Source organism: Tamandua tetradactyla, chromosome 19 (genome assembly GCF_023851605.1).
Source record: "Tamandua tetradactyla isolate mTamTet1 chromosome 19, mTamTet1.pri, whole genome shotgun sequence".
NCBI lineage: Eukaryota > Metazoa > Chordata > Mammalia > Pilosa > Myrmecophagidae > Tamandua > Tamandua tetradactyla.
In genome coordinates this window covers 12,531,038-12,554,330 of record NC_135345.1, presented here as the reverse complement: position 1 = coordinate 12,554,330, position 23,293 = coordinate 12,531,038, and the positions used below count along the sequence as shown (strand labels likewise).

At 38.7% G+C, this 23,293-nt stretch overlaps 1 protein-coding gene across 3 annotated transcripts in view; it reads left to right on the top strand.

Moving 5' to 3' along the window:
- The window catches only part of RAB28 (RAB28, member RAS oncogene family), a 267,344-nt gene that overhangs the window by 203,170 nt on the left and 40,881 nt on the right, over nt 1–23,293 (top strand). For 2 of the 3 annotated variants that reach the window (XR_013165721.1, XM_077136408.1), the window contains exon 8: nt 10,026–10,106. The exons of the other annotated variant lie outside the window; for it this stretch is intronic. Coding sequence is in view for 1 of the 2 variants with exons in the window: in XM_077136408.1 (XP_076992523.1) it covers nt 10,026–10,106 (81 nt within the window). In the remaining variant the exon portion in view is untranslated. The remainder of the gene's footprint in view (nt 1–10,025; nt 10,107–23,293) is intronic. 3 annotated transcript variants of the gene reach the window in all.

Below are 23,293 nucleotides of genomic sequence, written 5' to 3'. Positions count from 1 at the left end.
CTCTCATCCCTCATTTAACCACTTACCTTGTAGTCAAATTCTAGTTTTTAAATATCAAATTTTCTTCTTTCTGCTCTCATTACCTCCTAGTTGAGAACCTTATCATCCCTTGACAAAAGAGGTGGTCTCTCAATTGACAACCTAATCTCTAATACTTCCCCCTTCTATTTGATCCCCCATTATTAAACTGTTAACTTCGCACATTGGATTATGTCAACTGTAAGATGAATCTTATAAAAACATACAAATATTCTTTCCTTGTCTATTTTTTGGGGGGCATGCATTGTCTGAGAATCGAACCCAAGTCTCCCACATGAAAGGTGAGCATTTTGCCACTGAATCACCCGTGCACCCCCCATACAAGTATTCCTTTTTTTTTTTTGCATGGGCAGGCACTGGGAATTGAACCTGGGTCTCTGGTATGGCAGGTGAGAACTCTGCCTGCTGAACCACTGTGGCCTGCCCCTTACTAATATTCTTAATATGGACTTTGCCTATATACGTTTTTAATTTTATTGTTTTTAAACATTTTTTTAAAGACTATTCATAGGAATTTTTATTTTTTTGTTATTGCAAAAGAGATCTTGTTATAGTTTATAATTTATTATTGTGTGTGTGTATATATATAAGAAAAGTACTTAATGTATATGTGCCAGTTTGATTTATGTGCTCCAGAAAAGCCATGATTTAATCCTAAACAATCTTGTGAGAGTAACTGTTAATCTCTATTCAGTACTATAGGTTGGAAACTTGACTGGGTTATCTCCCTGATGATGTGACTCAATCAAGAGTGGTTGTTAAGCTGGGTTAGGTGTAGATTTGTCTCCACCCATTCCAGGTGGGTCTTGATTAAGTTTACTGGAATCCTGTAAAAGAGGAAACATTTTGGAGAAAGTGGGAGATTCTGAGAGAGGAGAGAATAACATAGCCATGAGAAGCAGAGAGTCTACCAGTCAGTGATCTTTGGAGATGAAGAAGGAGAACCCCTCCTGGGTTTCATGAAAGCTAGCTTCATAGAACAGGAACCCAGGAGAGAAAGCTAGCAGATGACACCGTGTTCATCACATACCTTTCCAGATGAGAGAGAAACCCTGACCATGTTTGCCATGTGCCTTTCCACTTGAGAGAGAAACCCTGAACTTCACTGACCTTGAATCAAGGTGTCTTTCACTGGATGCCTTAGACTGAACATTTCTATAGGCTTGTTTTAATAGGGACATTTTCTCGGTCTTAGAGCTGTAAACTTGCAACTTATTAAATCCCCCTTTTTAAAAGCCAATCAATTTCTGGTATATTGCATTCTGGCAGCTAGCAAACTAGAACAGCATATTTTGCAATGAATCACATTATTGTACTCTTATTAGTTCAAATGGTTTATCACGAAAATTTCTTGTGTTTTCTAAGTAGCGAAGAAACATTCTCCAGGCAATTAAAACTCTCTTCTTTAATATTTATGGGACTTATTTCTTTATTTTATCTTATCATATGATCCAGAAGTTCCACAAGAATAGGAAATAATATACTGAATCTTGATTTTAATAGGAATTCATTAAATGTATGAATGTATCACAATTTACTTATGTCAATTCAGTATCCTTGTCATGTTAAGATATATTATTCTATGTAAGACTTACTAAAATTTAAAAAGTTATGGATTTTGAATTTTATGATTCACTGTTAAAATACGTGTTAAAATGAATATATGGTTTTATTTCATTAACTTGTTGTGATGAGTTACATTATTAACCTCTTGTTAGAAGTGCTGTGTGGATTGGAGTAACATTAATTGACAATTGGCCAGAGGAATCAGGAATACCTGAATCCTAACTCAAGTTCTTGCCAACCCTCTTCATGATTTCTTGAATGGGAAATATGCACAAGGGAAAAACTACAATGAAGATCACATTCCAATTTAAAGAACTCTGGAAGGCAAGACTGGGCCACATCCTATACCATTGGCAACCATTCTATTTCACCTATACACAGCACTTAGATATTTACATGCCCTGGATCAATAAAAAGAAGGTAAAGGAAAGAGAAGGATGGTTAGTTCTGCTTGGAGAAAGACCTGGGTTAGATGGCAATTCCTGTTGCATGGATGGATACAAAGGAATAAGAGAGAAGGCTAAGTCTCTTTGGAGGGTGTGGTAGTTAGATTCAGTTGTCAACTTGGCCAGGTAAGCGTACCTAGTTTTGTTGCTACGGACATGAGCCAATGGTATGTGAACCTCATCTGTTGCTGATTTACATCTGCAGTCAGCTTGGAGGCGTGCCTGCTGCAATGAAGGATGTTTGACTTAATTGGCTGATTCTTAAATGAGAGACCGGAACGTAGCACATCCTAAGCAGCTCGGTATTCCTCATCTCAGCACTCGCAGCTCAGCCCAGGCCTTTGGAGATGCAGAAAGAAGTCACCCTGGGGAAAGTTGTTGGAACCCAGGGGCCTGGAGAGAAGGCCAGCAGAGACCATCCTGTGCCTTCCCACGTAAGAAAGAACCTCAGAGGAAAGTTAGCTGCCTTTCCTCTGAAGAACTAACAAAACAAATCCCCTTTTATTAAAAGCCAATCTATCTCTGGTGTATTGCATCCAGCAGCTAGCAAACCAGAACAGAGGGTTTCTTAATAGTAAGGCAGTCTACCATTTCTGGAATAAACCCATTAAAGAACAGTATTGTTGCTTAAAAAAAACAAAATCCAGAATTTAATAATTCTCACCACCTCTACTACTACACTTGCTTGGATTATAGCTTCTAAAATGCTCCATTGCTTTTGCCCTTGCCCCCTATAATCTATTCCCCCTCAGGATCCAGAGTGATTATTTAAAATCAAAACCTGTCAGATTGCGCCACCGCTCTACCCCAAACCCTCCCAAGCCGTCCATCTCACTCCAAGGTCCTTCATGATCTGCCTTCTGTTACCTGAGTTCATCTCTCAGTACTCTCTCCTGGGTCAGTGCAGCCACAGTTGTACTTTGAACACCCCAGGCTCTCTTCCACCTCAGGGAGGTTTATTCCATGCCTTGAGTAGCTTCCTCACACAGATGCGCATGAGCACTTTGCAGAATACTTGGGGTGGACCCTTTGTGGCTCTAGAGAGCACTCTTTCTTTACAGTCCTCTCATCTCTATTACTCTTGCCTGAAAACTCCAGCTACCTTCATCTCCCCAGACTCTTAACTCCATCTCTAATCTGGACTCTGTCTATGCTCCTTCTCTCGACACCATGGCCTGGAATGTCTCTAGGCAATTAGTTCATTTTATTTATTTTCTGCTACCCAGGAATCATTGTCATTCATCCCCTGATATCCGATGACTCAAAAATTGTTATTTTTATCTGGTTTTTAATTGGAAGGATAAATCTGGTCACTGCATTTTAGCTGGAAATGAAACCTCTCAACACTTGTTAACTCTTCTTCTACTTTAGTTTTTTTTCATAGTACTTATCAACATCTGACATGCTCTAAATTTCACCTACTTATTCATTAATTAATCAATTAATTGTCTTCTCATTAGAATATAATTCTATGAGACCTTATCTATTCAGTATCCCTGGACCTAGAAGGGGGTCTGGCACATCAGAGAGATACTCAATAGTTATTAGTTGAATGAATGACTGCAGAAAGTGTAAATTTCAGTAGAATTTTCCCAGGACCATCAGGCAGCAGTTCTATTTCTGCAAAAATTCTCAGTGTTAGCAGCATCTGTGCCTGTGGGCTGAATACTAACTAAGTCAGTGGCAACAGTCTATCACCTACACAGTCAACATCTTCTTTGTGGAACACTTTCTTATTCCTCTTGCCCTTTTCCGTCAGACTTTCCTTACCCAGCACTCCTTGGTTGGATCATGACTCTGGGAATCATGGATGGAAGGTTTTAAGTTTCTTTTCAGAATGTAATTATTTTACAATAAAGCATATGTGTGTATGTGTTTGTCCTCTATACCCAACCCTAAGCAGCTGTCTTCATCTTTTTCATTGTATACAACATGGATTAAAAGGCCTTTAGCTTCTATGAGTGGAAGTTAATGTGGGAATGAATCCAAGGGAAACTTTGGCTTCACTTAGCAGGTGTGGGCCAGCAAAATAACAGCACCTTTTTCCACAGACCTTCCCTTGTCACAGTTGTATGCAAGGATTTCCCATCTGTCAGATGGTCCATCCAGCACTTACTCGCTTGAGGACCCTAAGCTAAGTGGGTATATGAGTGGGTGTATGCATGTGTGTGTGAGTGTGGTGTATGTATTCATCAGAACATGTGGAAATTCCTATGTGCATTTTTCTCTATTTTAATTTCTATCTGAATTTCATTTTGGTCCCAAGACTCTTGCATTGAGATCCTTTTCTTTTCATGCCTTATTGGCCCCTTGTCCTCCTTCAGGTCTCAGCTTAAAAGTTGCCTGTTTAGAAAGAACTTTTCTTTCTAAATTGAGTGATGAAGTTTACCCCCATTACTCTTACCTCATTTCCTCTCTCATTTTATTACAGCAGATTGTAATTATTCAGTTTATTTGTTTATTTCCTTATTGTCAATTTCCTCTGATGGATGTAATATCTGCAGGCAGGGGGATGTTGCCTGTCATATTAACTCCTTTCCCTCCTGTACCTTGCATACAGCCTGACACATAGTAGGCACTTAGAAGATTGATTGAATAAATGTTTGGATGAGTGAATGAATTTGCTAGGAAAGCAGGGAACAAGAATACTAATGAGAGGGTGAAGAATTTCTAGGAAACACATTTTTATATATCTTTGGGATAAGAGCTACAAGAGGCAGATTGGAGATCCAGGGCCAAATCAAGAGATGCTTGTACACCCTACCATGGTAATTACTGGACTTTATCTTGGAAATGAAGGGCATCCATGGAAAGGGCTTAATCAGGGAAATACACAGTCAGATTTAAGTTTTAAAAAAGATAAATATGACTGTAGTATGGTCAATGGATGAGAAGAGATTAGACTGGCTGAAAGGGGACCAATTTGGAAACTGTTGAAATAATCTGGACTTGAAGCTATAACTTCTCACTCCCACCCCAAATAAGCCAATGATAGCTGAAGTGAAGGAATATGTGAAAGATCTGAGGTAGGAAAGAAATGTCTTGATAGAAAGCAAGGCATGAAGGGATTTGAACAGAAAGGGGTAAAAGAAGTAGGCAGATACTTGAATGAATCAAACGGAGAAAAGAAAGTGCAATGAGTTTGGGTTGGACCTCAGTGAAAATGGTGAAGTAAGGACCCTGAAAATCCTCTCCTCCATGAAAATAATGAGAATACTGGCAAAAATAATCAGAATCAACTTTTTCAATTAAACAAAGGCTTGAGGCAATCTGGGGAGCATTTATTTATCAAAAATGGCTGACTCTTGGTAAAGCAATGGGCTTTGTAGAGTTTTAACTTTCCCTACTTTTAAATCCTCCTTCCAAACTCCATGATAACCCTGAAAACCAAGAGCCAGTAGTTTCAGTGAAAAAGAGTACCTTGTCAGCCACTGGGAGGGCAAAAAAGGGTTAGAGTTCCTTCAAAGCCCAAGTCCTGGAGAAGTGTTATAATTTGATATGTCTGGTGGTTCCTCGGAAGACTCCATTCTCCAGGCTTTTTACTGGACATATTCAGTGTGAACAGCCTTTTCCTCAGGGGGCACTTGTTGAAAACAATCAGAAGTGATTAACATTGTGACTACCTGAAGCAGTAGATGACAGTTGGGGCAAAGAATAAGTCAAATCAAAAGCTTAAATAGAAATGTTGGGGAATGAGATGTCCATAGTGGGATGTGAAGAGTTTTGGCATTTTCTAGAATCTAGAAGGCTATGTATATGCATACTCAGCGATGACCTAAGGATGTCTTAAATTTTCACTTCTGGCTGACTTTGAAGCTCTGCCTAGCAGGAATAGAAGACTAAAGCAGAGTTACCAACTGCCTGTCTGAGTTTTAAAAACATACTCTGCATGCACACAGAGCCCTTTAGCAAAAATTGGTAGGCTTATTAGTTACAGGCATTTAAGGAAATCTCTGTCTATTCATTAGAGGACCATTAAATTAGCTCAGCCCAGATTTCAATATTGACACATGACAAATGTCAAAGACTTTACTGAATGAGTTTAGAAAAGTCACTAGGTAAACAAATAAAAACTGCAACAAACAACAATAACAAAAGCCCTGAGAAGGAGAAAGAATATTTCCATTATTTCCATATTGTATTATCTAAAATGTTCAATTAAAAAATATCATGACACATGAAAATAATGAGAACATGAAAAGAGTGTAGTCAACAGAAACTGGTCTTGAGGAAGACCAGATGGACTTACTACACAAATGCTTGGTTTAGTTATTTTTAATTCGATCAAAGATATAAAGAAATAAATGAAGGGGTGAGAACAGTGGTTCATTAAATACAACACATAAATAAAGACATAGAAAGTATAAAAAGGTAAAGTAAAGTAAAAAAACAGACAAACAAAAATAATTGATAATAATTAATAATTAAAAAAGGGGACCAAATAGGGCAGCGCAAGGTAGATTCTTGCCTGACATGTGAGAGACCTGGGTTCAATTTCTGGAGCCAGCTCATGCTAAAAAAAAGAACTATATAGATATTCCGGACTTGAAAAAATTCAGTAGATGAATTTTTATGGTTGAGCTGGAGGGGCTCAACAGTAAATATGAGCAGGCAGAAGAAAGAATCAGTAAACTCAAACAGAGATCATTTGAAATTACTCAGTCTGAGGGACAGAAAGAAAAAAGAATTAAGAAAAATAAACTGATCATCAGAGATCTGTGAGACATTATCAAGCATACCGACATACACATAATATGTCTCAGAAAGAGAAGAGAAGGGAAGAAAGGGATAGAAAAGAATATTTGAAGAAATGATGGCTGAAAACTTCCCAAATTTGATGAAAAACAATGTTCCACGCATCCAAGAAGCTCAATGAACTCCATATTGGTTAAACTTAAGAGATCCATACCTAGACACATCAAAACAAAGACAAAGAGAATCCTGAAAGCAACAAAACAGAAGCAACTTATCATGAACAAGTGATCTTCAACAAAATTAACATTTGATTTGTCAACAACAACAACAAAAAAACCATGGAGTAGGATGACATATTCAAAGTGATGAAGAAAAAGACTGTTAACCAAGAATTCTAAATTCAATAAAACTATCCATCAAAAAAGGAGAAATTAAGAATTTGCAGGTAGACAAAAACTGAGAAAATTCATCACTAGCAGACCAGTCTGATAAGAAATTCTAAAGGGAGTCCTTCAGTCTGAAGTGAAAAGATGCTGGTGAGTAATTTGAATCCACATGAAGAAGTAAAGGTAACTACATAGAAAAATGCAAGATAATATGAATGCATTTTTTGTTCATAACTTATTTTCTCCTATCTGATTTACAAGACAACTAAACAAAGAAATAATTACCAATCTGTATTGATTAGCATATAATATATAAAGATGCAAATTGTATTACAATAAGAGTACAAAGGAGAAGTAAGGACTTGGTGATATATAGGCACACTATTTTGCATACTTTTTTTGTATAGGATTGAATACCATTGAATTTACCTTTGTATTAATCTTAATTAGATTGTTGTAAATTAAGATGTTCATTGTAATCCTCAGGGCAGCCACTAAGAAAATAACTAAAAAATAAAGGGAATTAAAATGATACAATAAAACATCTATTTAACACAAAATAATGCAATAACATAGGATTAAAAGAACATATAGATTGCAAATTTCAAAATGGCATACATAAATTCTACCTTATCAATAATTACATTAAATGTAAATTTATTAAACATTAAAAGGTAGAATTGTCAAAATGGCTAAAAATTCACCCAACTATATACTGCCTACGAGGGACATACTTTAGAGTCAAAGACACAAAGTAAAAAGCAAAGAAAAAGTTATACCGTGCAAACAGTAACCAAGAGAGCAGAGCAGCCTTATTAATGTTCGGCAAAATAGACTTTAAGACAAAAAATTGTAACTAGAGACAAAGGACATTTTATAGTGATAAAAAGATCAATCCATCAAAGATAAAAAAATAATAAACGTGTAGAACCTAACAACAGAGTCTCAAAATACATGAAATAAAAACTGACAGAATTGAAGGAACAAACAGACAATCCAAGAATAGTAGTTGGAGATTCAATATCATCTGACTTTGAGTAATGGTCAGAATAACTAGGCAGATCAAGTAAACAGAATACCTAAACAACACTACAAACCAACTAAACCTAACACCTATTTGTAGAACACTCTACTAACAACTGAAGAATTGAATCTGAAATATGGGATCAGGTAGACAAGATATACAGAGCTGGGGTTGGGAATAATTAAAGAGAAGGAACCAGGTTTCCAGAGATGAACTTAAACTTGAGGGTGTATGAAAAAGGCAAAAGTATGTCCACATGTTTGCATCCTCAGATCAGAAATATTCGGACATGAATTTCTTTCCTCAGGAACCAACCCTGACTCAGTCACCCAAGTTATGATCTTTCCTTCCCCCTCACAGGTGCGTGCTCATGTTTAACACATTCTACTGTCATCCCCAGTTTTGCAAAAGGATGAATATTCCAAAGTGTTGAGACTTTGGAAGACTGACTACAAATGGATTAGAGACAGCAAAGATGGAAGCATGCATGAGATTTACTGACCATTTCTGAAGAGGACACTGCCGGGAATTGATAGTCAAGGGATGGTGCTTATATTTAAAGCATAGGCTCCTTCATTCTTGCAATATAGAGGAGCATCACTGTCTATTCCTGTCAGTGCTGAGCATTTTGGTGCAATGCTTAACTGCTCAGCTTTGGCTGTAGAACCAAATGCAGGCATGGACCTTAATTATGCCACTTAACATGTGTTTAATAGTATATGCTTAATCTCTCTATACCTTAGCATCTGCATTTATAAAATGGTAAAGACAATAGTATTTATCTCATAGGGTTGTTGTAAGAATTAAATGAAATAATAATGTTAAGTTTTTAATGCTTGGAAAATTAAATAGATTGTTCTTCTTCAAAGAGATGGGATCTCTTTAGGCTGGAATTTAGAGCTCTGATTAGGGGAAATCAATTTTTCATTTGGGTAAATTATTTTCTGGCAAGTTAGTGCACTAAATAAAGCTATATTAAAAAATTATTTTGTCCCAACAGCTCCCTGTGACCTTATTACCCTCTGATAATGTAGTCCACAGCAGAGGTGTGAAATGACAAAGCAGAAAGAACCCTGATCTGTTTCACCCAGTATAAGTGTTGATATTACACAGTAAATATTGAGTGGTTCTGCTTCTGGTCAATAGAGGAAATCCATCTGTAGTTTGGACCCCCTTATCTAAGCTTTTTGCAAAATGTTGTCAAATGCAAAACTGATCTTTATTGCTATAGCAAAGGAGCTTAAAGAAAAGATGGTCATGACTCAAGGAAGGAAGTGGCAGATCACTAGGGAGAAGAACCACGGGGGTCCTACTGGTTTAATAACAGCAATTTATTGGCTTATGGTTTCAGAAGCTAGAAGGTTTGCTTCCTTGTGGTTGGTATCTTCTGGTTGGCCTGCAATCTTTGGAGTTCCTCAGTTTTTTTGTCATATGGCAATGCACATGGTGGTGACTTCTCTTTTCTCTTCCAAGTTCCAGTGACTCCTCATGGCTCTCTCTCTTTGGCTTCCTGTGTAAGATGTCCACTTATAGAATTAAAGCCCATCCTTATTCAGTTGGGCCATACCTTAACTGAAATAACCTTATCAGAAGTTCCTATAAACAGTGAGTTCACACCCACAGGAATAGATTAAGATTAAGGACATGTTTTTTCTCAAGTATATAACACCAAGGCACCATAGGCACTTCAATAAATCTGAAGACAAAGAAACCAGAGTGGAGCAAAGCAGGGAGTCCTTCTTTACTCTTTCCAGCTTAGAACCTTCATCTTTTTCTCAGCAAGGAGGGACAATAAACTGATTGTTTTTGCTTGAATACAAGCTTAGACTATCCTTTGAGGAAATTGTGACTAGTTTTTTTTTTTTTCAGAACAAGGTTCAGTCGCTTTGAATTAACCCAGTTGTCAACTTCAGAACATCCCAAGTTAAAGACTCCTTCGTGTGTTGTTTGGTAAGATGCCTGAGTGAACATAACTGTCTATTACACTCAACATTCTTGGGTCCCAGAGTGGGCAAAACCAGGTGGTCAACAGCTTTCAGAAAGCTTCCTTAGTCAGTTTATTTCTTCCTAATGATAGCAGAGAGCTCATTCCCCTGTAGACCCCCTGTTTCCTCCATTGTAAAATAAGAAACCTGCAGAGATGATTTTTTAACGTACCCCTGGCCCTCTAAGCCTTGGATTCTGCTATAATACTGACATAAAACCTCAGTCCCTGCCGGGTAGTGAATCTGCAGAGTAAGGACTGCAAAGTAAAGTGTGTTATTTGGTCCTGGGGGAAGGGAACTTGAGCAACTTCCTAGTGACCTCATATGGCTATGGAGAGAAGGAGTAGGGAATAAAAGGTGATAGGAATGAGCGTTATACTGATGTATTAGGTGAGGGTTACTGGCCACGGCCCACCCTTTCAGCAGGGTTAGAAGCTGCTGGATGGTAACAGTATTTTACTAGCTAAAACGTATATGTGTGAGAGGGAGTCTCCTATTGGGAACTTTTCCAAGGTCTAATAAAGCTGTGCTTTGCTCTCTCTGACCTTGGCCCAGTGACAGGTAAGTCCCACAACTTCTACCACCTTATAAACACTGAGATGGGCTATGAGAAAGGACTATAGAGGCTCTATTTAGAGGCTTAGGTCAGCAAGTAGGCAGAAAAATGTCAAAACCACTAATCTAATTTATTGATGGCTTTAATGGGAGTATATAGGAAAAAATTCTGCCTTCTACTGCAAATATTTCTCTAGCACCTTCACCTAAAGTACCCCAAAGTTAAGGAAAAGCAACAATGAACATGCAGTGTTACTGCAAGATTTAGGCAGAGGGTAGGAATGAAGAAAAGAAGGCATCTCTCCTCTTTTCTGTTCTTTCCTTTTTTTCTTTCTCTCTGTCTCTTTATTCCTTCCTTTTTCCATCCTTCTACCCTTTCTCCCTCCCTTCCACCACCCTCCTTCTCCCCCTCACTCTCTTTCTCAGACATTGGGTATTTGTTGTATGACATGGTAGTGTGTTGGGAATTGCAAATGGATTAAAAATGCAAATCTTGTCATTGTTTTGTGAAAGAATTGCATTGAGAACCTAGTTATTGAATATTGAATAGCACTTAGTTCCTATCCATAAGGAGGTCTCAGTTTAGTTTAGCAGACTGACTCAATGTGATGGATAAATGGGTGAAGTATCATGGGAACAGAGACAGGATTAACCCCCTTTTTAGGGCAATGGGGATAATTAACCAAAGTAGTGACAATTGAACTGGGTGAAGGACAACTTGGAAGTTTCCAGGGAGAAAGGCTTTCTAGGCATGTGGACAAGTATGAAGACATGAAAGAAGTGGGTTATGGGAATGGTGTGGCATTCAGTCTCACTGGATCACAGGGTAGGAGGAGGGAAACAAGGATTGTCAAGAGACAAGGCTGATGTCAGTCAAGATCTTGGAGGGTCTAGCTAAAAAGTCCATTTACATGTTCTGACTTAATTGTGTAGGCTGTAGGGAGCCATGAGAAGTACCTAAGGGGGACAGGTAATGATGATGAAGGTGGTGGTGCTTCTGAGTCAACAAGCTCTCCTGGTCCAGAAGGGGAAATAGATATATACATGATTAACCAAGTGGAGTGGCAAAGGAGAAGTAATATGAATGCAAGTAGCACAGGTGTGTGTAATATTGACGCTCTTCCTAAGCCACCTCTGGAGAGGCAGAAACTTTCTCAGTGGGAAAAGCTAAGTTACAATGGCTGGTAAATCTTGGAAGCACCTCAGCATGGGAGGGTCCCTGGAGGGTATGGAAAATTTTAAATTCAGCTGAATAGCAGTCAAATGAATTAACAAGAATCTCTTTGCTGGCATAAATGGAGTTGTTGTGGATCCCACAAAACATTCTTACAGAAACACATGACACAAGATAAAATTGACATATTGTCATTGGTCTTGGGAGGGTGGGGTAATGGCTGCTTCAAAGATGTTAGGAAAAAGGTCTGCATGTCGGAGTTGACCTCCTCAGTCAAGCACAGCTTGAAGTCTCAGTTTCCCCATTAGGTATAAGTAGTCAGGAATACTAGGTTTAGTTCTGCTGCAGCAGGACTTGTATGGCAGTGGTGTGTTACCTACTACTACCTCTGGGACTCATCTATAAGAAAACAGGGTTATAATAGGTGATCTTGTAAACTTTATCTGATACTCTTCCTCTTTGTCACCCTGGAACTCTGGCAGGCACTGGGATCCCAGTAAATGTGTGCTGAATGAATGGATGAATGAATGGATCAGGGTATCTTGGAGTGATCACATGAAAGGTGTAAAGTGTTATTTACACCTGGGTTTATGTTATGTTTTCAGGGTGATGGGAGGGAGTGATGGCAGAGGAGGTGGGGAAGGAGCTCAGTCAGAATCACCACATTGAAATCTGATCATCTCTGCCGGGTGTGAATCTATTCCTGGGTGTGAGCCTTTGGAGTGGGTCACTGACCAGCTGCAATGCTGCACAGGTTGTATTTCTACTCCCACCCCCTGCAACATTTGGTAGAACATTTCAGGCAAGGGTGGTAGGAGGAGGGGGATTTATCTGAACCAGATGTCCAGGGACCATTTCTCTGACACAAGTGAGTAATTAGTTTTAAGTGGTTATCCATGTGACCAGTCTGGGAGCTGGGCTCAGCTGGCTACACCCTAACCAGGTAAGAAGTGAGAGGGGTGCTGAGGGCTGTGTGCATGTGTGCACAGGGGCCAGGAGCAAAGTTAGAAGGGGTCTCTGTGCATTTGTGTGTGTGAGTGTAAGCACTGGTCTAAATTCTACCATACTAGGAAATCCTCAAGAAGCAGTCACTGTATCTTATCCAGTTTACCCCACCCAGAGTTTAGTGCAGAGCCAGGTGCATAGTAGGTGCTCAAGAAATGTTTTCCTTTATTATCAGGAAAACAGTCGGATACAGACTACTTTGAGAAAACTTATTTCTTTGTGTTACAGTCCAGTATGTCTATCCTCCCTTCAGTACTTGATTGAACTTTGCTCAATCCATAGACAGATCTGTTCCTAACAGAGAGCTGGTCTCCATCTTGTCTTTACTCTTGAGTAATCCTGCCTTATTTCCTGGAAGATGGTTGTGGCAACAGTAATGTTTCTCTCTATTTCTTTTCACAATTTTTTTTGAACTTGCCAGATATGTTTTTTTTTCAAATTGAGAAGTCTTCACACACATTCATTCTATACATGGTGCACAATCAATGGCTCACAATATCATCATGTAGTTGTATATTCATCACCATGGTCATTTTTATAGAACATTTGTGTCACTCCGGAGAAAGAAATAAAAGAAAAAAGAAAAAAATTCATACATACCATATACCTTACCCCTCCCTCTCATTGACCACTAGTGTTTCCATCTACCCAATTTATTTTACACTTTGTCCTTCCTATATTTTTTAACTTTTTAATTGTATAATATAACATATATACAAAACAAAGAAAGAAAAAATAAATTGTTCTCAAAGCATTCTTCAACAAGTAGTGACAGGACAGGTTCCAGAGTTTGTCATGGGCTGCCATAACATCATCTCAGATTTTTTTCCTTCTAGCTGCTCCAGAACATAGGAGGCTAGAAGGCATACATATTTTTTTTATCATCATAATCAACTTTTTTCCTTATTTTTTTTTGTGAAAACTAACAAAAACACAAAAACGCAATAAATTTCAAAGCACTGCACCACAATTAGTTGTAGAACAGATTTCAGAGTTTGGCATGGGTCACATTTCCACAATTTTAGGTTTTTACCTCTAGGTGCTCTAAGATATAGGAGACTAAAAGAGATATCAATTTTATGATTCAGCAATCATATTCATTGTGTTGGTTTGAAATGATGTATGTACCCTAGAAAAGCCATGTTTCAATCCTAATTCCATTTTGCAAATGCAATCATTTCTTCTAATCCCTATTTAGCATTGTATGTTTTAAACTGTAATTAGATCATCTCCCTGGAGATGTGATTTAATCAAGAGTGGTTGTTAAGCTGGAGTAGGTGATGACATGTCTCCAACCATTTGGGTTGGTCTTTATAAATTTCTGGAGTTCTATAAAAGAGGAAACATTTTGGGGAATGAAGGAGATTCAGAGAGAGCAGAACAGAATGACATAGCCACGAGAAGCAGAAGTCCAATAGCCAGTGACCTTTGGAGATGAAGAAGGAAAATGTCTCCCGGGGAGCTTCATGAAACAGGAAGCCAGGAGAAGAAGCTAACAGATGATGCCGTGTTTGCCATGTGCCCTTCCAGATGAGAGAAGAACCGTGACCGTGTTCACCATGTGCCTTTCCAGATAAGAGAGAAACTGTGACTGTGTTCGCCATGTGCCTTCCACTTGAGAAAGAAGCCCTGAACTTCACCAGCCTTCTTGAACCAAGGTATCTTTCCCTGGATGTCTTAGATTGGACATTTCTATAAACTTACTTTAATTGGGACATTTTCTCAGCCTTAGAACTGTAAACTAGAAACTTATTAAATTCCCCTTTTTAAAAGCCATTCCATTTCTGGTATATTGTACTCCAGCAGCTAGCAGACTAGAACATTTATTTTTAAATCCTATCTTCTCTGTATAATTCCACCATCACCTTTGATCTTTCTATCCCTCCCTTCAGGGGTGTTTGGGCTATGGCCATTCAAATTTTCCATATAGAAAGGGTCTGTTAATAATAATATGGGATAGGGAGACGAAACTCTCTAGTGTTCTGGGCAGGCTGGGCATTCTAGGTTTCAGGACTTATCTGGACCAGGGACCCATCTGGAGGTTGTAGATTTCTGGAAAGTAACTCTAGTGCATGGAACCCTTGTGAAATCTTATATATTACCTTAGATGTTCTTTAGCCTTGGCTGGATGGTCCTGGTTGGGGATTGGCAGGTTTTGATAGGTAGCAAGGTCTAACTGAAGTTTGCATAAGAGCAGTCTCCAGAGTAGTCTCTCGACTCTATTTGAACTCTCTTTGCTACCTATCAAATAGTAGCCTCTAGACTCAATTTGAACTCTCTCTGCCACTGATATTTTATTACTTACACTTCTTTCCCCCCTTTTGGTCAGGATGGAATTGTTGATCCCACAGTGCCAGGGCCAGACTCATCTCTAGGAGTCATCTCCCACGCCACCAGGGAGACTTTCATCCCTGGATACCATGTATCACATAGGGGAAGGGCAATGACTTCACTTTCAGAGTTGGGTTGAGAGAGAGTGAAGCCACAAGGTTATCCTGGAGGTTATTCTTATGCATTGTATAGGAATCCCTTTTTAGTTTATGGTGTATTGGAGTGCCTAGAGGGAAGTATCTGAAACTGTCGAGCTGTGCTCCAGTAGTCTTGATTCTTGAAGACAATTGTATAAAGATGCAACGTTTACAATTTGACTGGGTGATTGTGAAAACCTTGTGTCTGGTGCTCCTTATATCCAGGGTATGAACAGATGAGTAAAAAATATGGATTAAATGATAAATAAATAGAAAGGGGGACACAGCAACAGCACTACTTGGTATATACCCAGAAGAACTGAAAGCAATGACACTAACAGACATTTGCACACCAATGTTCATAACTGTATTATTCACAATCACTAAAAGATGGAAACAAATCAAATGCCCATCAACAGATAAGTGGATTAACAAAACATGGTATATCCTTACGATGGAATATTATGCAGCAGGAAGACAAAATGACATCCTGAAGCACATGACAAGATGGATAAGACTTGAGGACATAATGCTGAGTTAAATAAGCCAGACAGAAAAGGACAGGTATTGTATGATTCCACTTTTATGACCAAGGTAAAGGTAAAAGCAGAGTCTTATAATATAGAATACATAATACAAAAAATAGTTCCTATGTATAGAAGATTCCACAAGGGTTCCAGGCACTAGAGTAACCTTCCAGAAACTTACAACGCCCAGATGGGTCCCTGGTCCAGATAAGTCCTGAAATCTAGCCCAGCCTCTCCAGAACATCAGATAGTTCCATCTCCCTACTCCATATTAGTGACATTATTTAAAAATGAATATGATTGCTGAATCATTAAACTGATATCTCTTTTAGTTTCCAGTATTTTAGGACAGCTAGAAGTAAGAACCTAAAATCGTGGTATTATAACCCATGCCAAACTCTGAAATATGTTCTACAACTAACTGTGGTGATGTGCTTTGAAATTTATTGCTTTTTTGTATATATGTTATTGTTCACAAAAAAAGAAGGAAAAAAAGTCGATTGTGATGATAAAAATGTATATATACATATTTTTCACGTGGGCAGGCACCGGGAATCGAACCCAGGTCCTCTGGCATGGCAGGCGAGCATTCTTGCCTGCTGAGCCACCATGGCTCACCCAATAAAAATATTTTTAAGCCCTCTAGCCTCCTATATTCTAGAAAGAAAAATATAAGAGGAGTGTATGGTAGTCCATGACAAACTCTGGAATCTGTCCTGTAACTACTTGTTGAAGAGTGCTTTGAAAACGATTGCTTTTTTATTTCTTTGCCTTGTATGTATGTTATACTATACAATAAAAAAGTTAAAAACAAAACAAAACAAAACAAATCTGATTCTAATCCCTAACATTTTAAAAACTAATTTTCAAGGTATGACTAAAATAAAAGAGAGAGAGAGAGAGAGAGAGAGAGAGAGAGAGAGAGAAAGAGAGAGAGAGAGATGCCATTTTACAGCTTCTTTAGCTTTTGATAACTCTTCAGATGTTAACTTTCCTTTCTGGAATTCACACCTTCGTAAAATAGCTGACTAAAAAATATTTTCAATGAACTGATAAATGAGGGGGAGGAAGAAAAAATCTATCAAACACATATGTACAAACTTTACCATAAACAATTATGCTATCACAAAGATACAAACTTTTAAAATCCTACAAAGAGAAGTGAGAAAAATCTTGAATTATATGAAAGAGTCAAATTTACTTTTTGAAAAACTAGAATTAATAAAATTTAGCAAATATACAAAAATATGCATAAAGAGCAGCACTAAGTAGTGGCTTACAAAAGGGAAAGCATCACCCAAGACCTCTAGATGTGGCTTGTCAGTTAAAAGGAAATCAGCCACACCCCCATACATGTGTGTGCATGCATTAACAAAACTACAAAACAAAACAAAAAACCCATATTTTCAACAGCACAATCAATCTATAACCCCTCTGTTGCAGATTTTCCTCTTGGCTATCCTGCAGCTTGCTCTAGCCCCTCTAGATTCCTGGTGGGATGCCGATCCAGTACTTCTTATTAACATGAGAATAAAATGAGATTGCTATGTTGGAGTATCTGTCTATCTATCTATCTATCTATCTATCTATCTATCTATCTATCTATCTATCTATCTATCTATCTATCTATTCATCCATCTATCTATCCATGCATCTATCTGTCATCTAGCTAGCTAGCTATTGTGGGGTATAGCACAGCCATCTCAGCCACTCCAGTTAGTCTAATGAAATTACAGCCAGAAGTGTCATTCAGGATGCACAGTTTCAGGCTAAGTAATTTTGTCCAATTGAAAAAACACACAATTTGTCCAACTGAAAAAACACATAGGCTCAAATTATGCCATCTAGACTGTGGATAGTTAAACATTGTTCCTCCTGCTAAAGAACTAAATATCTGTGAGCTACCATCTGGAGAGATAAAAGGCAATACTCTGCATAGAAAACATGAGTTTAAGCTCTCCTATTGATGTTTCATAACACAGTGTGGGTAAGTCATTTAATCTCTCTGAGCTTTGGTTTCCTTAGCTGTAAAATAGGTATCATAAAATATCACCCCCATCATTTGATTGTAAGGAGAGTCAACTCAGAGAATAGATGTGACAAGCCCTAGGTAAACTGAGAGTACTATATAAGTATTACCTACTAGTTTTGGAGAAGAGCAATAACATATAAATAGCTACAGGGTAGTGGAAAGGCACTGAGTACCAGATGAGAAGACATAGCAAAAGGCAATGGAATTATGGGAGCAGAGAGATGATTTCCAGAGAAGACTTCATGGGTTTGGGATGACCCCAAAGAGTCCTGGTACCAGCATGATGAGGAATTGCAAAGTACTTCTGTGTGCTCACAAAAGCATAGACTTAGATAAAGCCCCTCTCGGGGCGGTGGGGGTGGGGGTGGGGCTGGCATGTGTGATGGATTCAGCATGGCTTGCAGGAAGCAATGACTGATGATCCATCTTGGAGGTTGAGTGTGCCAGCTGAGAGTGGGGTGGCCACGTTGCCCTGCCCCACCCAATACCCTGCCTTTTCAGAGCCCTTTAACCATGTTCAATGTCAATTCCTGAAACTGAAGTAAGATGCCAGGCAAATAGCGGTGTGAAAACCCTAGATTTACTGACATGAACCTCATGGTGGGAATAGAGCTTGGAATTGAAATGACGTGGAATCCTAGATAAGGAAGGCACATGTTTTGCATACTTGAGTTTTTTGTCCTGAGATTTATACCTGCAACAAATAAGTCCAATTAAGTGTCAGAGACACCATGCTTAAAGCCAAATGGGGCACAGCAGGGACAAAGGAAAAAGAGAGACAGTTCCTCCTAGGGAGGCAGGAAAGTCTACATAGGCAAGATGAATGCTTGAGCTTGAGTTTTCAACAATAGGCCAATAAAAATCTGCCCTTGGCACAAATTTATTTTAAGCCACAAAAGGCTACAGAGAGGATGACTTGAAACCTGCAATGTCCTTCCATGGGAGAAAACACACCCAAGGCTCCATTCCATTAGTCTTCATTCCCTCTCTCTTCTTCTGGGATTCCCTGATTCCCAGATTCCTGCAGCTTCCTATTTTCCATGGGAAGAAGTGTGAAGTATTTTCTTGGAAAGGGTAGATCATCGAGGGAGGGCACTGTTCACCCTGATTGTCCTTGCTGGGACCCTGGGTGTTTGGTTGCCGTAGCACTGTCTGTACCCTAAAATGCAGGAGTGAGGAAAGGGGAGAGGTGCTGTACTTTCATCCTACATTCCACAACAGGTGGCACTGCTGTTTGACAGCACAGCTACCTTTATTCCTTCACCAAGACCAAAGGTATTTTTGAGCCTTTTCTACATGTTGAGCACTGCGCTAAATTATCATTACATTTTATAATGTATGTATATGAGTTTTAGAATCCTCATAACAATCCACACTAAAGAAGATACTATTACTACTCGTATCTCACAGGTGAGGAAATTGAGACACAGAGCGATTAATATACACATAATTAAGACTTATAAGGCACTTCTTCCACACCTAGCCCTGTTCTAAGCACTTTATGTGGGTCAGTATATTAAATCCTCATATTCACCCTAGGAGGTTGTTAAGAAAAATTATCCAACACTTGGAAATAATGCAATGGAGGACCACACATCCTTTTATGACCAAACTTCGCAATGCTTAACAAGCCCACTGTGGAAGGCAGAATGATGGTTCTCCAGTGAGGTCCAAGCCCTATTCCCTGGATCCTGTGAATCTGCCATGTTACAAGTAAAAAGGACCTTGCAGTTATAATTATGGTTGTGGGCCTTAAAGAAGAAGATTATCCCAGATTGTCTTGATGGGCACAGTTTAATTGCGTGAGCTTTTAAAAGCAGATAACTTTCTCCAGTGGATGTCAATTGGAGAGATGCACACTCACCAATTGGAGGGAAGTCAAAGAGATTTAAGCTTGAGAGGGACTTAACCTGCTGCTGCCCTAGCCGGTCACAAGGAAGGCAGAAGGCATTCAAGAAGGCTCTCAGAGGGGTGACTGTCCTGCCTGACAGCCAGCAAGGAAACAATTGCAGTCCTCTAACTGCAAGGAACTGAATTTAGCCAACAACCTGAATGAGCTTGGAAGTGGATTCTTCCCAGATCTCCCCAATGAAGAGCCCACCTGGCTCACACCTTGATTTTGGCCTTGTGAAATGAGAAGCCAGGAAACCAGTTGAGCTAACATGAACTACTGACCTGCAGAACTATGAGATAACAAATTGATGTTGTTAAAAGCTGCTGAGTTTGTTGTGATTTGTTTCTGCACCAGCAGAGAATGGATAGCTCCGGCCAAGAATTCTCTATGGTAGTGCTATCCGATAGAACATTCTGGTATAATGGAGACATTCTATTCTGCTCTGTTCAATGGAGTAACCACTTACCTACACCTGGTTATTGAGTTCTTGAAATATGACTACTGTGAATGAAAACTGAATTTTAAACTTTGTTGCTTTTTTTTTTTTTTTTTAACATGGGCAGGCACTGGGAAATGAACCTGGGTCTCAAGCATGGCAGGCCAGAACTGTGCCGCTGAACCACCATCTCACTGCCCTAAACTTTGTTACTTTTAACTAATTTAAATGTAAACTTAAGCAGCCCTATTGGATAGTGAGGCTGTAGAGGCATAGGTTTGTTTGACTTACTATTTACTATTGAATAGAGCTGAGATTCAAGTTACCTGTTAACTTGCAGATTTTTGTCTGGTAGAGATACACATGTTTTCTGTCTGGTGATAATGATAACTCCAGAAGTTATGAGTTTATTGCCTTGTAGGACATCAACCAGTTTTATATCTAATATAGCAATCATTAATTATTCTGACATTCTTTCTTGAGTGTCTATTCAACTGTTTCACAAATGCTCTTTAAATCATCTTTTCCAACCTGCTGGTCTCCTACCTAATAAGTTAAATTAAAAAAAAATTATTTTGAAATTTTTCAAACTTACAGAAAAGTTGCAAATATAACACAAAAATAACACAGACAACTCCAAAATAAATTTCTACTCAGATACTCAGATTCAAATAAACTTTTGACATATGTTGACTCTTTTGTTGTGTCTTTTACATGGGCAGGCACTGGGAGTCGAACCCGGGTCTTCGGCATGGCAGGTGAGAATTCTGCCACTGAGCCACCTTCACATTGCCCTTGAGCCAACTTTGTACCACCCAATATTTTTTTTTAACTTCTTGAAACTTGTACTGTTGAAACTGAGGCACAGAGATGTAAATAATTTGCTCAAAGTCACATAGCTAATGAGAGTGTGACTTCAGATACCACACTCTTAACTAAATGTATTAAAACATGTTGGCTTATTTGAACACTGAGTAGAAAACACTATCAGAGTCTCTTGGGGGATATGCCTACTGGAGCTTGCTTTGGGGAAGCCCTGAGAAGTGATGGGTTCATAAGGCAGAGTGATGCTGGATAAACTGGTGGAAAGGGCTGAGAATATCTCCTGGTGGCTGTTTCTCTTGATCTTTTTAGGGTTAAGCGATTTTTGCTTTTTTGGGGGTGGGGGTGGGAGGTGGATGTAGAGAAAAGGTACTGAAGCTTTTATCACATAACTTAGCTAGTTTTCCATTTCAGAGACATCTGTGACTTATCCCTTGGCAGAGTCATACCCGATAGCTGTTGGAAAAAAAGACTGCCCCCACCCCAACCTTGATAATGTCATAATACATGGAGAGAAGTTTTTATTTCTATAATAAGTGACAGATGCAAGCGTGACTTGGTTTGTTGCTATAGTTGTATGTCACAAGACTCCACCAGCAGTGAGAGGGTTATTCCCTGTGTTCCATGTTCAAGCCTGGCTTTGGATTTCTCTAAAGCTTCCTTGCTGCCTTCAAGTCTGAGTCACCAGGGTAGCACTGATATATCTGTCCTTTTGCCTTGGGGTTCTTCATACATCATTCTGTTTAAGGAGAGCCACAATGAGACTGATTCTACCTTTAAAAAAGAAATAATTTGTGAAGGATATGGACTTATATCCCTTCTTCTAAAGATTAAAAAGATTAGAAGTCTTTTATAATAAACAAAGGATTTTAGTAATTACAGCTGCTATTTCTTGACCTTACATTCTGTGATGTCATCTTAACTCTTTCCAGTGACTTTAAGAATCAACTATCATTTTCCTCATCCTATAGATGACTGAAACAGACTTATAGAGGTTGACATGGTAACAGGGGCAGGATTCCTCCCTTGAACTATATAAGCCAAAATGTGTGCTATTTGGTATATTATGAAACATATAAAATAAAGCCTGGGAACAATATTGTCACTGTTGTGTCCCTAATACCTAACTCAGGGCCCGAATTTGTTGGTGCTTCATAAATATTTGCTGAGTAAATGATTACTTAGCAATTGAAAGAAATTCCAAATTCATTCATTCTTTGATTATTCAGCAAATATTTATTAGGCATTGGCTGTGTGCCGAGTGCTGAGTATATGCTGTGATATGAGGAACCAGAAGTAGCCTTCACTGCCATTGAGGACCTCAAAGTTGGAGGGTAGGGCAAGGGTTTTTCATTACTGAGAGCATCTCAGTTCTGATAATTCTAATTCTGCTACAACTGCTTCAGGGGATTAAGCAAAAGGCAATTTTCAGAGACTGGTACATTGAAGTGAACTTTCTCAGTTCATATTTATATAGTTTGCAGTTACTTAATTACATCTATGACCTGTGAATATGAGAGGTGGGGGATGAAGACTTCTTTTTTCTTTTTTAACTACTACAAGTGTCCACAAAACCAGTGAAGTTTAAAAAGGATTTTATTCACCCAGGAGAGATTTCAGAACCATTTAGAAAGACATGGAAGATAACTCATTGGACCAAAGACCACATCACTGAACATAATTAATTGTAGAAGGTTGATGGATTCTTTGTCATGAGGGCATTTTGAAACACACCTAAAGGTAATAGGATTTTGTGGGTGAGATGTAGGGATCTCAAGACATTTGAGATCTAATCTGAGCTCTGCCACTTACGGAATTGTAAATTTCAATAAATTATCTCACTTTTTTTCAGTGTCAATGTTCTCATCTATAAAATGGTGATATGAGCACTTTTCTTTTAGGGTTACTGTAAAACTTAAATGACAAAGACATGGAAAAGAGTATAGCATGATGTTCAGTACATTGTAAATATTCCATCAATGGAGATGATGATGATGATGATGTTGGTTCTCTTCATCTTTTCAACCTTCATCCTTAATCTTTGTTAGTGTTGACCCAATGTTTCCCAGGCTCTAATTTCCCCCTAGTTGCCTGGGAATCTTGTTAAAATGTAGTTTTAGATTCAATGGGTCTGGAGTAGAGATCAAGGGTCTGCATTTCTAAATAGCTCCCAGATGAAGCCTGGGCACCACAAGGCTCTAAGGCATCTTTAAGAGGCAAATAGACAGGCTTGCCCTTA